The sequence below is a fragment of the Podarcis gaigeae genome, assembly GCF_964106915.1.
Source record: "Podarcis gaigeae genome assembly, chromosome: 16".
In the NCBI taxonomy this organism is placed as follows: Eukaryota; Metazoa; Chordata; class Lepidosauria; order Squamata; family Lacertidae; genus Podarcis; species Podarcis gaigeae.
This window is the reverse complement of record NC_139693.1, coordinates 9,614,901-9,629,909: the sequence shown is the minus strand read 5'-3', so window position 1 is coordinate 9,629,909 and position 15,009 is coordinate 9,614,901. Positions and strand designations below refer to the sequence as shown.

General features: G+C 51.1%; 1 protein-coding gene across 1 annotated transcript in view; it reads right to left on the bottom strand.

Annotated features, from left to right (window-relative positions):
• EFNA4 (ephrin A4) overlaps window positions 1-9,887 on the bottom strand; it is a 32,085-nt gene extending 22,198 nt beyond the window's left edge. Inside the window, exon 1 of the mRNA XM_083716137.1 lies at window positions 9,687-9,887. Coding sequence (XP_083572263.1) covers window positions 9,687-9,802 — 116 coding nt within the window. The 5' untranslated portion in view covers window positions 9,803-9,887. The remainder of the gene's footprint in view (window positions 1-9,686) is intronic.
• Between the last annotated feature and the right edge of the window lie 5,122 nt (window positions 9,888-15,009).

Sequence of the window (15,009 nt, the reverse complement as noted above, 5' to 3'; positions counted from 1 at the left end):
TCGACCGTCTAGCATGGGGAGGCAAACTAGGGCCCAGGGGCCAGATCCGGCCAATCGCCTTCTAAATCCGGCCTGCAGACGGTCCGGGAATCAGCGTGTTTTTACATGAGTAGAATGTGTGCTTTTCTTTAAAATGCATCTCTGGGCTATTTGTGGGGCATGGGAATTCGTTCATTTCCCCCAAAAAATGTAGTCCGGCCCCCCACAAGGTTTGAGGGACAGTTGACCGCCCCCCTGCTGAAAAAGTTTGCTGACCCCTAGTCTAGAGGGGTTGGGAGCTGGGGGCACTGTTATACAGTGGTTCTGCTCCTTCCTTCTGGGCCGTGTTCAGAAAGTGGTGTTGGGGGGATGAGTGTTCAGACCCCTGGGCTCTCACTTGTGGGGTGCCTCAGGGTTGCGTCCTCTCCCCCATGCTATTTAACATCTATATGAAGCCGCTGGGAGAGATAATCAGGGGGTTTGGGCTGGGTGTTCATCAGTATGTGGATGATACCCAGCTCTACCTCTCTTTCAAGTCGAAACCAGTGAAGGCGGTGAAGTATCCGGAGGCGGCTGGAGGATGGATGGCGGCCAACATATTGAGGTTGAATCCTGATAAGACAGAAGTACTGTTTTGGGGGGGCCAGGGGGCAGGCGGGTGTGGAGGACTCCCTGGCCCAGAACGGGGTAACTGTGCCCCTGAAGGATCAGGTGCGCAGCCTGGGAGTCATTCTGGACTCACAGCTGTCCATGGAGGCGCAGGTCAATTCTGTGTCCGGGGCAGCTGTCTAACAGCTCCACCGGGTACGCAGGCTGAGACCCTACCTGCCCGCGGACTGTCTTGCCAGAGTGGTGCATGCTCTAGTTATCTCCCGCTTGGACTACTGCAATGTGCTTTACGTGGGGCTACCTTTGAAGGTAACCCGGAAACTACAACTAATCCAGAATGCAGCAGCTAGACTGGTGACTGTGAGTGGCCGCCGAGAACACATAACACTGGTCCTGAGAGACCTACATTGGCTCCCAGTACGTTTCCGAGCACAATTCAAAGTGGTGCTGACCTTGAAAGCCCTAAACGGCCCCGGTCCTATATACCTGAAAGAGCGTCTGCACCCCCATCGTTCAGCCCAGACACTGAGATCCAGCGCTGAAGGCCTTCTGGTGGTTCCCTCACTGCGAGAAGCAAAGTTACAGGGAACCAGGCGTAGGGCCTTCTCGGTAGTGGCGCCCACCCTGTGGAACGCCCACCCATCAGATGTCACAGAAATAAACAACTGTCTGACTTTTAGAAGACATCTGAAGGCAGCCCTGTTTAGGGAAGTTTTTAATGTTTGGTGCTTCATTGTATTTTAAATATTTTGTTGGAACTGCCCAGAGCGGCTGGGGAAACCCAGCCAGATGGGTCGGGTATAAATAATAAAAATTTAGTAGTAGTATTAGTTTGGAGGGGACCAGGGTTTGAGGCTGTGTTTCAGAGGGGTGCACATGAGAGTTGAAAGCGATTTTCTTTGTGGCAGGGGGAGAGGCAGTGAGAAAGGGCAGATATGTTTTTCGGAAGAGACCCAGAACGCAACTACTTTTGGTCCTCCAGACCATTGGCATAGCTGGCCAGAGCGGCATTCTTGAAGGCAGCAACAAGTACCGTCTCTCGCAGCAGTGAGCTGTATTTTTAGCACACACAAACACAATCTCAACCGAAGGGTTCTTCAACATTAAAGCCTCACAAGCAAATAGCTGGCTGTTTTGAAAGATGAAGATGTATCAACAGGGACAATGGAGACTGAAGTGGAGTAAAAAGGCACAAGAAACAGAGGGAATTTTCTTTTAGAATTCCTCCTGTGCAAATCTGCTTGCAAAAAGCCACCACAAATTTATATACTGTCTCTCCTACCTTTTCATTCAAAGCTTAAAAAGGATACCTACACCCATAAAAAGAATATAAAAAATGTATATATATCAATATTGCACTTTCACACAGACACACACCCCCCAAAAAAACCCCAAAATGTTCAAGTTTTCTACAAAAATGTTCTGGGTGACCCCTTCCACTTCTTAGCTCTGCTCAGAACTAAATCTCACTGAGTTTAATGGGTCTTACTCCCAAGTAAGTGTGAACAGGACTGCAGCCCAACCACACCACCTCAGCTGGGATCATTGGGCTGGATGCGACCTAAATTCAAGCCTAGAATAAGCCCATACAGAGGTAGCATGCATAGGGCCCTCCAGTTATTTGCTGGACCACAACTTGTTAATTTCTATAATTATGCTCAGCACAGGGAAAGTGAAGAGCTTTTCTCCCTCTCCCCCAACACTAGAACTCATGGACCTCCAAAGCTTTGGGACAGATAAAAGAAACGACTTTTTTACATGGTACATAGTTAAACTGTGGAACTCACTGCCACAAGAGGAAGTGACGGCAACCATCCTGAATCCTGCTGGGTGGTTTTACACAGACATCTGGTTGGCCACTATGGGAACAGGATGCCGGACTAGATGGGCCACTGGCCTGATCCTGCAGGACTGTCTTTTTTCCCTATGAGTTGAAGTCTGACTATATCAGAAGGGCACCACTCTGGCTACACTTGCGATAGAACTTCAGTTAGTCCCAACGGATCTGCTCTAAGGATAATTAAATCTCGAGGAAATCCACAGTTTGCAGATTTATATTCCTTTCTTAAGAATAAAGAAATAGTTTTTTGTTAAAAACACACAATCTCCAACAATGAATTCTCTAAGCCTCTGCCTAGGGTCCAAATGAATATAGTGAGTCTAAAACTGAAATAGGCTGCGGGTTGCAGCCCAAGATTTCTTGGTCTGAAGGAGTAATTCTGGAGTAAGTCACACTGAATTAAACAGGACTTACTCCCAAGTAAGCACGGGTTCCCAAGGAAACGTGCACAGAATCTCACCAAAGCAAGGAATCTCCTGGAATGTAAACGGATCAGCAAATTTTAGTCACTGCTTTCTTAGGCAGGCAGGCAAATGTTAACATCCAAAACTCCGAATGCGAAAGAAACACAAGGAGACTCCATCCAACACCAGCAATTTCAATCCCCAAAGCAGCCAACCAGAGGCTTTCAGAAAGCTTCTAGAGGTAGTAAAGGTAAAGGGACCCCTGACCATTAGGTCCAGTCGTGGCCGACTCTGGGGTTGCGACGCTCATCTTGCTTTACTGGCCGAGGGAGCCGGCGTGCAGCTTCCGGGTCATGTGGCCAGAATGACTAAGCCGCTTCTGGCGAACCAGAGCAGCGCACGGAAATGCCGTTTACCTTCCCGCCGGAGCGGTACCTATTTATCTACTTGCACTTTGTGCTTTCGAACTGCTAGGTTGGCAGGAGCAGGGAATGAGCAATGGGAGCTCACCCCGTCGCGGCAGGTCCTAGGCTCTGTGGTTTAACCCACAGCGCCACCCCTACTCCAAAACAAGTAGGCTCCACTGAGGCAAAAAGCCAGTCAAATTAGCTTCGCCCAAACTTCAAGCCTGCACATTACAAATTTACATCCAAGAGTTTCGAGCTGTACCTGTTAGAACAGTTACTCAGAAGGAAGTTCAGCGAGTTTGGTGGGGCTTATCTCCAGGTATGTGGGTGATGGTCTGGGATAGGAGCAGTGTCATTTCAGGCTCGGAAGGTGGGATGTGCGTCTGATTGAACATTCTTTGGTACAAAACTATCCCGGTACAGTCCTTAAAAAGCTAGCATCTCAGGGGAAAGGGCAGTCTTGGAAGTTTCTGCCTGACACACTACATTTCTAAGTGCAAGGGGTTAAAAATAAACATTACACATCCCTAAGGCCACATTCACTCCACACGCTTAAAGCGCTACCATACCATTTGTAAAAAAAGTCATGGTTCTCCTACCTGCCAAAAATAAAAATTTAAAAAAATCATGGGTACTGTATTTTGTTAAGGTTTATTATGAGAGTTGTTAGGAAACACTATCTGTTTCCCTGAGCTACTACTCCCAGAATTCCTTGACAAAGAAAGCACTCTGGGAATTGTAGCTCTGGTAATATAGCAGATGGATAGATAGATAGATAGATAGATAGATAGATAGATAGATAGATAGATAGATACTGTAGATAGATAATTTATTACGGTTGGAGACCAGCTTATAAAACACACTTGGGGGTACAGTCCCAGAAGGAAAACAATCAAAACATTGTACAACAATAAATTTAAAATTTATAAATGCGATAAGTGTATAGACCCTTAAAACTTTAAGATAAAGTACCGCAGAGAGATGAGATGGTAATACAGTGGTACCTCAGGTTAAGTACTTAATTCGTTCTGGAGGTCCGTACTTAACCTGAAACTGTTCTTAACCTGAAGACCACTTTAGCTAATGGGGCCTCCTGCTGCTGCCGCGCTGCTGGAGCACAATTTCTGTTCTCATCCTGAAGCAAAGTTCCTAACCCGAGGTAATACTTCTGGGTTAATGGAGTCTGTAACCTGAAGCAAATATAATCTGAAGCATATGTAACCTGAGGTACCACTGTATAGTAGCTCCTCTCAGCACCCTGAACAAATTACAGCTCCCAGAATCCTTTGCAGGGAGCCATGACTGGCGCCACAGGGCTTCAAATGGATGGTGACCTAACTCAGGCCCAGTCGTTTCCAATGGCTCTACTCTCAAAGAGTACAATTTAGTTTTGATACAAGCCGTGGATAATATATATACATATACATCTGGGCGGGGGAGAGAGGGCAGAGATAGATTCTGGACAGACGAAAGGAAATGCTTCTTCTTCGCGTGGCTCAGAGTTAAGCTACGGCATTAGCTATCCCAAGATGTGGTGAAAGCCACCAACTTAGATGGCTTTAAAAGGGGATTAGGCAAAATCCTCAGAGGAGAAGTCTATATCGATGGCTACGAGACAGGATGGCTGAGAACTACCCCAAGATCAGAGACAGGGTGCCTCTCAATACTGGCTTCCAACAAGCAAGGAGGCTTTTTGCCCCATTCAAGTTCATTTTTGCCCCCCAGGGGCTTCCCAGAGACATCACTGCAGAAACAAGGACGCTGAACCAGCCAGGAAGCTGCCACACAGAGTCAGAACACTGACTAGCTCCATACTGTCTACACTGACTGGCAGCAGCTCTGCAGGATTTCATAGAAGCAGAAGGGACCAGAAGGGCCATCTAGTCCCCAGGAATCTCTGACACAACGTGGTGCTTGAACCCATGGCCATGAGATTTAGAGCCTCATGCTCTACTGCAGGGGTCAGTAAGCTTTTTCAGCAGGGGGCCGGTCCACTGTCCCTCAGACCTTGTGGGGGGCCGGACTATATTTTCAAATAATAATAATAATAATGAACGAATTCCTATGCCCCACAAATAATCCAGAGATGCATTTTAAATAAAAGCACACATTCTACTCATGTAAAAACACACTGATTCCCGGACCGTCCGCGGGCTGGATTTAGAAGGCGATTGGACCAGATCTGGCCCCCGGGCCTTAGTTTGCCTACCCATGCGCTACTGACTTGAGCTATCAGTTCAGGCACGGCTCTCTCTCCCAGCCCTACCTGGGCATGCCAGGGATCAAGCTTGGGCCCTCATTTCTTCTAAAATTTACTCAAGATTCTAGTCCTCATGGTTCTGTGTTAAAGGCTCAAACATCTAGACGAGTTACAAAGTGGCTTCATCCTGAGTCAGAGCATTAGGTCCACCCAGTTCAGTACTGTCTACACCAGCGTTTCCCCAAACTTGGGTCTCTGGCTGTTTTTTTGGACTACAGTTCCCACCATCCCTGACCACTGGTCCTGATAGCTGCGGATGATGGGAGTTGTAGTTGAAAAAAACAGCTGGAAACTAAAGTTTGGGAAACCCTGGTGTACACTAGCCAGAGGCAGTTTCCCAGGGTTTCAGACAAGGATTTCTGGGCGTCAGGTTGGCAACCAAGTTTAAAAGCCTCTGCCTTAGTCTATAGCTAATTCCGTTTCCCATTTGCCTTTGTCCTCCTTGCACACTGGGACCAGCGAAGCGTCGCAAGGGCAAGCAATGTAGTTGAGGTCACAGCATCGTGAGCGTTGGAAGGAATCCCACGGGTCATCTAGCCCAATCCCCCGGCAAACAGACGTCCTGTTATGGCAACCTCAACCTAGGCTGAAGGTGGCGTCTAGCTTACGAACCCGAGTTTCTAGCACTGGTTCACGCCCTGCCCGGGGGCCTCTGAACGGCCACTGGGAGGACAGGATGCGGGCCTGGGTGGGCCTGATCCTGCAGGGCTCCCCTTAGGAGCACCAGGGAGGGAGGACTGCTGCCTCCAGTCTTCTCATCTGGCTGGCCAATGTGGGAACAGGATTCTGGGTCAGATAAGGCTTTCGGCAAAGGGGGGGGGCCTTCTGGCATTCGTACTGCAGGCCTCTAGCAACACAGGCCAGACTCAGGTTGATGATGATGATGATGATGATGATGATAATAATAATAATAATAATAATAATAATAATTTGTTATTTATACCCCACCCATCTGGCTGGGCTTCCCCAGCCCCACTCTGGGCGGCTTCCAACAAAATATTAAAATACCATAATACATCAAACATTAAAAGCTTCCCTAAACAGGGCTGCCTTCAGATGTCTTCTAAAAGTCTGGTAGTTGTTGTTCTCTTTGACATCTAGTGGGAGGGTGTTCCACAGGGCGGGTGCCACTACTGAGAAGGCCCTCTGCCTGGTTCCCTGTAGCCTCACTTCTCGCAATGAGGGAACTGCCAAAAGGCCCTCAGCGCTGGACTTCAGTGTCCGGGCAGAACGATGGGGGTGGAGACGCTCCTTCAGATATACTGGACCGAGGCTGTTTAGGGCTTTAAAGGTCAGCACCAACACTTTGAATTGTGACTCCCATTCTTGCGAAAATGAGTGATATGTGGGGGGGGGGGGGGAGAGGAATAAAAGTGCAGATCCAGATTGCACAAGCTGGCACGGTCCGGGGGGGGGGGTGTGCCTTTCCCAGCCTCCCAAACTGCATTCGGAGCTCCCTCTCACCCTGCCATCCTTCTGCGGGATTTATAATTCCGATTGGGCCGCCCGCCAGCTCCCCCCCCCCATGGCACTCCCAAGGCCGCTCTGGCTAGGCCCGAGACCCAAGCGCCAACTAACCTGACTCTCCCACGCCAGGGAAAACAAAACAAGCAGGAATGTTCCCGTGTAACTCTGAGCTCCCACCCTCCTTCTCCGTGTCCCGTCCCCCCCGCCAGCCAGACTCGCCCCGACTCGCCCCCTCCGCCTCCCCGGGTGGGCCCCACCGAGGAAGGAAAAAGGAGGATAAGCTTGACAACAGTAAAAGGGAGAGAGAGAAAAAAAAGGAGATTAGTACCAGGGTCTGGGCATTGCCACACAACACAGAGTGCTTAAAATTGTGCTGAGCTGAGGCGCCTCATTCACAAGGCCCAAGCTCAACCCTGGGATCGATGGCAGGCAGGCAGGCAGAAATGGTTCCTGTGCATGTGCAGAGTGCACAGCAGAAAAGCAAAGGGGAGGCCTTCCGGAAAGAGTTAGCATTGCTTTGGAAAGGGAACTCAAATGCGTTGAAAAGCCAGATTTGAAAGTGAGCTAGCCTTTTCCAGTCTCAGTTTTTATTTACAGTGGTACCTCAGGTTACATACGCTTCAGGTTACATACGCTTCAGGTTACAGACTCCGCTAACCCAGAAATAGTACCTCAGGTTAAGAACTTTGCTTCAGGATGAGAACAGAAATCGTGCTCCGGTGACGCAGCGGCAGCGGGAGGCCCCATTAGCTAAAGTGGTACCTCAGGTTAAGAACAGTTTCAGGTTAAGAACGGACCTTCGGAACGAATTAAGTACTTAACCCGAGGTACCACTGTATTTGGTTTTTCAATTTGTTGCTTCTCTCTTTCTCCAGGAAAAATGTGACATGGGTACCATTCCTTAGGGACATCGAGAGTCAGCTCTTCCCCTTTCTCATTCGTGGGATTGGAAGAAGTTGGTCCATCTAGGTCAGTATTGTCCACACTGGCTGGCAGTGGCTTTCCAGGGTTTCGGGCAAGGGATATTCCCAGCCCGACCTGAAGATGCCGGGGATTGAATCTGGCACCTTCTGAATGCCAACCAGATGCTTTTGCCGCTAGACTCCAAGCCTACCAGCCCTTGCCATAAAGACCCCAGTCCTCAAGGTTTTAAACAAGAACATAGGAAACGGCCTTCTGTGAAGTCAGGCCATTGTTGTACTTAGCTCAGTATTGCCTGCACTGACTGGCAGAGGCTCACCGGGGATTTAGGGCAAAGGGGGAGGGTACCTTTTCCCAGCCCTACCTAGAGATGCTGAGGATTGAACCTGAGAACCTTTGCAGGCAAAGCACGGGCTCAAAGACAGAGCTCTGGCCCGTCCCCTAAAAATAAATCAAGATTCCAGCCCTCATTGTTCCAAATAAAGCGCTAGGAGCATAGGAAGCTGGGTTACTCCTAGTCGGATCCTTGTTCCATCCAAGGCAATACTATCTACAATGACTGGCAGCAGGAATCTAGGGTTTCAGGCAGCAGAGAGGGTGTTCGCAGAATCATAGAACTGTAGAGCTGGAAGGGACCCAAGGGTCATCTAGTCCAACCCTCTGCAATGCAGGAATCTTTCGCCCAACATGGGGCTTGAACCCACACAACTCATGCTCCCCTGACTGAGCTAAGAGCCTTAAACTACCCCAGGCTGGGGAAAAGAGGCGGAATGAACCTATAGCATGGCAGAGCCCCCCGGATAGTGAATGGCTGTTAGGGGTCACTTTTGCCACTGGGACCCCAGAAAGCTCTCCCCCCCCCAAGCAACTGTCGGCAGGAGCAAGGGCAAACATCACCCAGAAGAGAGGCCCAACAAGCAAGGACAGGCACCCAAGCCTCCGGGCACCTGTAGGGCACAAGACCGGGCAAGAATCTCTGGGGAGAGAGAGAAAACAGAGGCCAAGGCAGCAGTCAGGCCTAAAGAGGTTCCGCCAGCCCAGCCAAACTCTGCCACCAATGCCACGCCAACCTAAGAAAATGTGGGGGTTTTTTTAGCCTGGCAAGACTCTCCTGCCAGGTAGTTCATGGGGGAGACACCCCCTTCCTCCCCACATTAACTGGATGAGCAACACCCCCTCCAACGGCCAGCTGGGGGGGGGGCGGGGAAGGGAAGAAGGGGGGCAGAGGCGAATTTTTCGTGGAGGGAGATGGGGGAAAGGGGGGCGGCACCTGGGAGGCCGCCAGACAAAGAGATGCTGAGCGCGCAACACGAAGCCAGCTCGGAAAGGGGAGGTGGGGGAGGAGAGGCAAGCCCCTCACCCCTTTCTCTCTCCCCCCCCCAAAGTCCCACCCCACCGGCCTCTTTAACCAAATCCTGCCCGGGGGAGAACGAGTTTAAGAAGGGCCGGCGAAGCCTTGCAGGTCCTGAACCCCACTTATTTGGGGGAGGGGGTGTAAGAGGCAAGAAGGAACAAAGTAGGGAATCTGCCCCTCTCTCTCCAGTCGAGCAACAGAAAAAAGAGCCCCGTCCAACAAACCGCAAGCGGAGATCCAGAAAACTTGAGGATTTGTGGGAGGAGGGGGCGCACGGCGGCAAAGGCCCCCGAGGGTCGCAGGGGCCTGGAGGTGGGGCAGGCGGGTGCGTTTCTGGGAGGGATGGGGGCGCAGGTGAGGCCTAAAGGGGGATCGACCCAGATCCACTGGATCCCTCCCTCCCCATCTTTTTCTTTTCCAAATACTTTCGGTGCGGCTGCGTTACCTGTGGTTGCTGGCGTTCCAGTAGACGCTGTGGCGGAGGCCCCGCACCTGCCGGCCCAGCAGGGCCCCCCAAAGCACCAGCAGCAGCCCCCAGGGCAGCGCCCCCGCCGGGCGCATCGCTCCGCCGCCGCCCCTGCCGAGCCCCCCGTCGGGGCAACTGGACGGACTGAGCGCGCTGGATCGGCCGGAGGGAAGCCGAGCGAGGGGAGGGGAAGCGAGTGGGGGAGAAAGTGCTGCTGCTGCCGCCGCCGCGGCCACGCCCCCAATCGCGGCCAGCTCTAACTTCCCACCAATCAGAGGCCGGGGCTCGGCGCGGATAGTAGCAACTCGGAGCAAAGGAAGAATGAAAAGAAGAAAGAAAGGCGAGGGGGGCGGGGGAGGAGGGAAGTTCGGAGTTAACCCCTCGAGGCCCGCGCCGCTTCGAGAAAAAGCCCCCTTTTTTCTCTATCTCTCGCTTCATTCACCCGGCGGAAGTCTGGATGGATGAATGGGTGGGAGGGGTTGCCAACGTTGCCGGCTCGCCCCTGCTCCGGTGCTTTCGTGCTCGACGGGCAGATATTCACGAGCGTGGCACTCCTTTTTTGGGGGGGGTGTATGATGTGGGGGGGGAACGCGATTTCGGGACATCACGCCCCCACACACACATATCAAGGGGTGCCAACTTGGAGAAACTAAATGGCGGGCCAGGTAATCGATCACAAAGACGTGGCACACGAGCACCATTTCTATGGCAATGCCCATCAACTTGGGGGCCCCCGGACCCCTCAAATATTTTAGGGGGGCGAAGGGAGTCTCTTTCCCTAGGAGTTTGGCTCCTATGCCCAGAAGGCGGCGCAGGATGAGGATCTGTGGTGTGCTCCAAAACCTCAGAAGCCAGGACCACTCCGAAAACGAAGTGCTGTGAGAACAGAACACTGGACGGGATGGGCTATTATTGTTGTTTAGTCGTTTAGTCGTGTCTGACTCTTCGTGACCCCCTGGACGCCAGGCACTCCGGTCTTCCACTGCCTCCCGCAGTTTGGTCAGACTCATGCTGGTAGCTTCGAGAACACTGTCCCACCATCTCGTCCTCTGTCCTCCCCTTCTCCTTGTCTTTCCCAACATCAGGGTCTTTTCCAGGGAGTCTTCTCTTCTCATGAGGTGGCCAAAGTATTGGAGCCTCAGCTTCGCTATCTGTCCTTCCAGTGAGCACTCAGGGCTGATTTCCTTCAGAATGGAGAGGTTTGATCTTCTCGCAGTCCATGGGACTCTCCAGAGTCTCCTCCAGCACCAGAATTCAAAAGCATCAATTCTTCGGCGATCAGCCTTCTTGATGGTCCAGCTCTCACTTCCATACATCACTACTGGGAAAACCATAGCCTTAACTATACGGACCTTGAGGATGAGGATGTGTGGTGTGCTCCAAAACCCTCTGGCAACCTCAGAAGCCAGGACCACTCCGAAGACGAAGGGCTGTGAGAAGAGGACACTGAACGGGATGGGCTATTGGCCTGATCCAATTGGGGTCCTTCTTATTCCTCCATCCCTTATTTAAATCATAATGCATCTCTCTCACCTGGGCAGATGGGGCTCGTCGACCTGGGAAGGGACCCCATCTAGGAGGAGAAGGAAAATTCTGGTCCTAAACCTTTGCTGCCTTTGCGGCTATACGGATTCATGAGTAAGGCTTTGGGAGTAAACCCCGGGGGGGAATCCATACCTCTCCCTTGTAGGATATCACAGGAGAAGAAAAGGCTCAGGAGTAAACCCTACACAAATCTGGAGTCCCTAAGACAGTTGGATGGCACCTTGTAGGCCTCCTTCCTGCAACTCTCGCAGCCAAGCTGGTGCCAAACGTCTTGCTCTGCTTTCCCCGGGGCCCCCTCAGTGACACTGAGATGGGGGTCTTGTCGAATAGGCAGCCCAGGACCTTCAGACACATAAACCATGTGCATAAACTTCTATAAACCAGGCCGCGGGGACATCTTTCCATGCCCTCCACCAACCCAATTGTCCTCCTCATCAAATCATTATTTTATCATCACCGGCTCACATGCGTAATTAATCCTCCAGGCCAAGCAGAAAATTTGGAGTGGTTTTGAGAATGGTCCTGAGCACAACATATTGAAGTGTTTAGTGTGATTAAAGTTTCTTTTCTCTTCCACAGGCCCAAACTCTCAGCAATAAGAGGTGTGTGTGTGTGTGTGTGTGTTCTTTTTCCTTCTTCCTCGACTCCATTATAGGATGCAGTAACCCCATATTCTGTTACTGGGGCAGCCAGGTTGGGGTCTCCTTCCTCCCATAAAAAAGTAAGAAGAGCCTACTGGATGAGGCCCAAGGCCCATCTAATCCAGCATCCCATTCTCATAGGAAGCTCACAAACTGGTCCTGAGCTCAACAGCAAATGTCTATGCTTGCGATCACCAGGCATCATTTTATAAACGTTGATCATGTTGTGACTTATTTGCCTTTTCTCTCAATTAAAAAGTCTCGAATGCTGCAACTTTTTTTAACAGGGAAGGAGTTGCTCCTTGAATGAATTGATTTTAGAATGTATTTCAATTAACAGATTGTCATTTTATGTAAACTGTGTTACTTTTACTGTTGTTAGCCACTCTGAGCCTGGCTGCGGCTGGGGAGGGCAGGATATAAATAAAATTGTATTATTATTATTATTATTGATCATTTTGCTCCCCTTTTTCTGAACCTCTCCCTGCAACGCATAACTCGTGCCCCCCTCCCCTGTCTTATATATAGGTAACTCACTGATTTTGCCCACGCGATCGCAGGTTTGCATGGGTGGTGGGAAATAAATAAGGAAATGGGGAGCAAAAATAAATTAAAAAGGGGGGGGGAATTCACCATTCACCACTCTCCATGGGTTATTCCCACCAACTCATGTGGGGTTTGCTTGAGGGGATCAGCTGTTCTAAGGGATTCCTACCTTTATGAGTTTTTGCACTTAAGTGTGGACCCCCAGAACAGAACCCCTGCATAAGAGGTGAGTTATCTGCATTCACAAAGCAATAAAGACATATACTCTCATTAGGAGTTATAGCAAAGATGGAGGACCTATTGCCCACCTCCCCAGATTGCTTTGGACTCCAGTTCCCATCAGCCGCAGACCCTGATCACTGGCCGTGCTGGTCAGAGCCCAGCAGCAAATGAAGGTTCACAGCTGTGCACCAGGACATAAATTATAGTGTTCGGTTATAATCCTCCATGTAGGTTCTTTATTTCATCTGGAGCAGGAGAAGACTACCTCCCTAGATCTGTCCATTAGGAGCAAACTGAACCTCCAGGGTGACACGAAGTCTATCTCCATATATATATGCAAGACGTTTTGTTATGCCTACACTGGCTGGCAGCGGCTCTCGAGGGTTGCAGGCAGGAGACGTTCCCAGCCAGACCTGGAGCTACTAGAGATTGAAGCTGGGACCTTCTGCACTCAAGAGCAGATTCCCTGCCGCTTCCCAGTCGCTGAATGGAGAAAACAGCAGGTGTGGGCTTAGAATAGGGGGTTCCTCAGACCATGTGGTGGGCCGGACTATATTTTTTGGGGAAATATGAACGAATTCCTATGCCCCACAAATAACCCAGATGCATTTTAAATAAAAGCACACATTCTACTCATGTCAAAACACCAGGCAGGCCCCACAAATGACCCAGAGATGCATTTTAAATAAAAGGACACATTCTACTCATGTAAAAACATGCTGATTCCTGGACAGTCCATGGGCCAGATTTAGAAGGTGATTGGGCTGGATCTGGCCCCCGGCCTTAGGTTGCCTACCCCTGACTAAGAATCTCCATATCCTTCTTGTAGGATTTTCCCAAGACAACTGTATTGGGTTGCCAGAGTGGGGGTGGGGGAGGACTCCAGCCTTGGTCCTGTAAGCTATCCAGACTCTCAGACTCCCGCGCACCCATGCCACAACCTTTACCTGGACTTCTTCAAGTGCTTTAAGCCAGGGTAGAAGGTGTCTTTCAAGTGTGAAGACAGTGCTTGATTTTTTGGATGGAGGACAGGAGTTTGTGTGTGTGTTGCACAGTTGCAACTTCACAATGACGCCTATTGCAGAAAGAAAAGGGTGTTTCCTCTTGGATCATCTGGCTGGCCACTGTGAGAACAGGATCTAGTCCAGCAGGATTGTATTATTTTTCTATGAGTTGAAGCCCCTATAAGGCAGGAATCTTTTTGCCTAGCATGGGCCTCAAACCCACAACCCTGTGATGAAGAGGTTCGTGCTCTGCCAGCCTCTTCCATATTTCTTTTGGCAGTTCAAAGTTGGCATCCAATGGCGTAGCGTGGGTTGTCAGCACCCGGGGCAAGGCGAGTAATTTGCGCCCCCTAACCCGTGGATTTGCACCCCCTTACCCTAACCCCCAGATGTTGCGCCCGGTGCGGCCGGCCCCCCCCCTACACCCCCACGCTACACCACTGTTGGGATCGATTATGATCGGCACGTCCCGCAGGACCTGGAACACAGCCCGGCAGCCCATAGAAATTCCAGGTGCTGGAGGATGCCCTGTCATTAAAAAAACCAACGCTTTTGATAGTTTTCCCAGGTGGAGATCACGTAAGGAGGCTAAGGAGCTGGGTGCGAAACGCGGCGTGCTCCATTACCAACGCGCACACACAAGCCTTTCTGATGGGCAACCTTTCCCTCCCTCCATCCCCCCAATATACCCACCCCATCCCAAATCCAGAGGCTTCAGCAGAGCCTTTCATGTGCCAGCCATGCCTCCTTTCCAAGCTAGCCAGCACATGATGTGGACTGGCAGCCGGGGGCTCCTGTTGAGAGTCACGTACCTGGTGAAATTACAGGGCTGGGAAGCCCCATAAACATGGATCCGCGTGGCTGGGCAGGACAAGGGAACCTTTGTTCTCACGGGGGGGGGGGGGGGGAGAGAAGGTGCTTGAACCGTGGGACACACACACACACACACACACACACACGTAACACATACACAGAACTTGTGCCAAAGTGCAAGGTCAGCACGCAATTGCAGTGCGGGCGACAGGCCCCGATCCCCAGCGATTTCAATTTCAGCCAAAGCTCACGCAGGGGTTGCGTGGCGGAGCGACCCCCCCCCTTGCCAAGCCTCCTTCCGAAACTCTTGCACGTCCCGTGACTCAACCTCCACCTTTCGCCACAGGATGTGTGTCCTGGGAGGTGAAACCCGGCAGCGATGGCAGCCAGAAAGACGCCACCTCCAACAGCAGCAGCCTAAGACAAGGGTGAGGGAGCCTCAGGCCCTCCAGGGCTCTCTGTCCGGCCCTCGGAACTCTCCCCAGGCCACGCCCCTTTCCCCTCAAGCCACACCCCTCTGTGGCTCTGTCT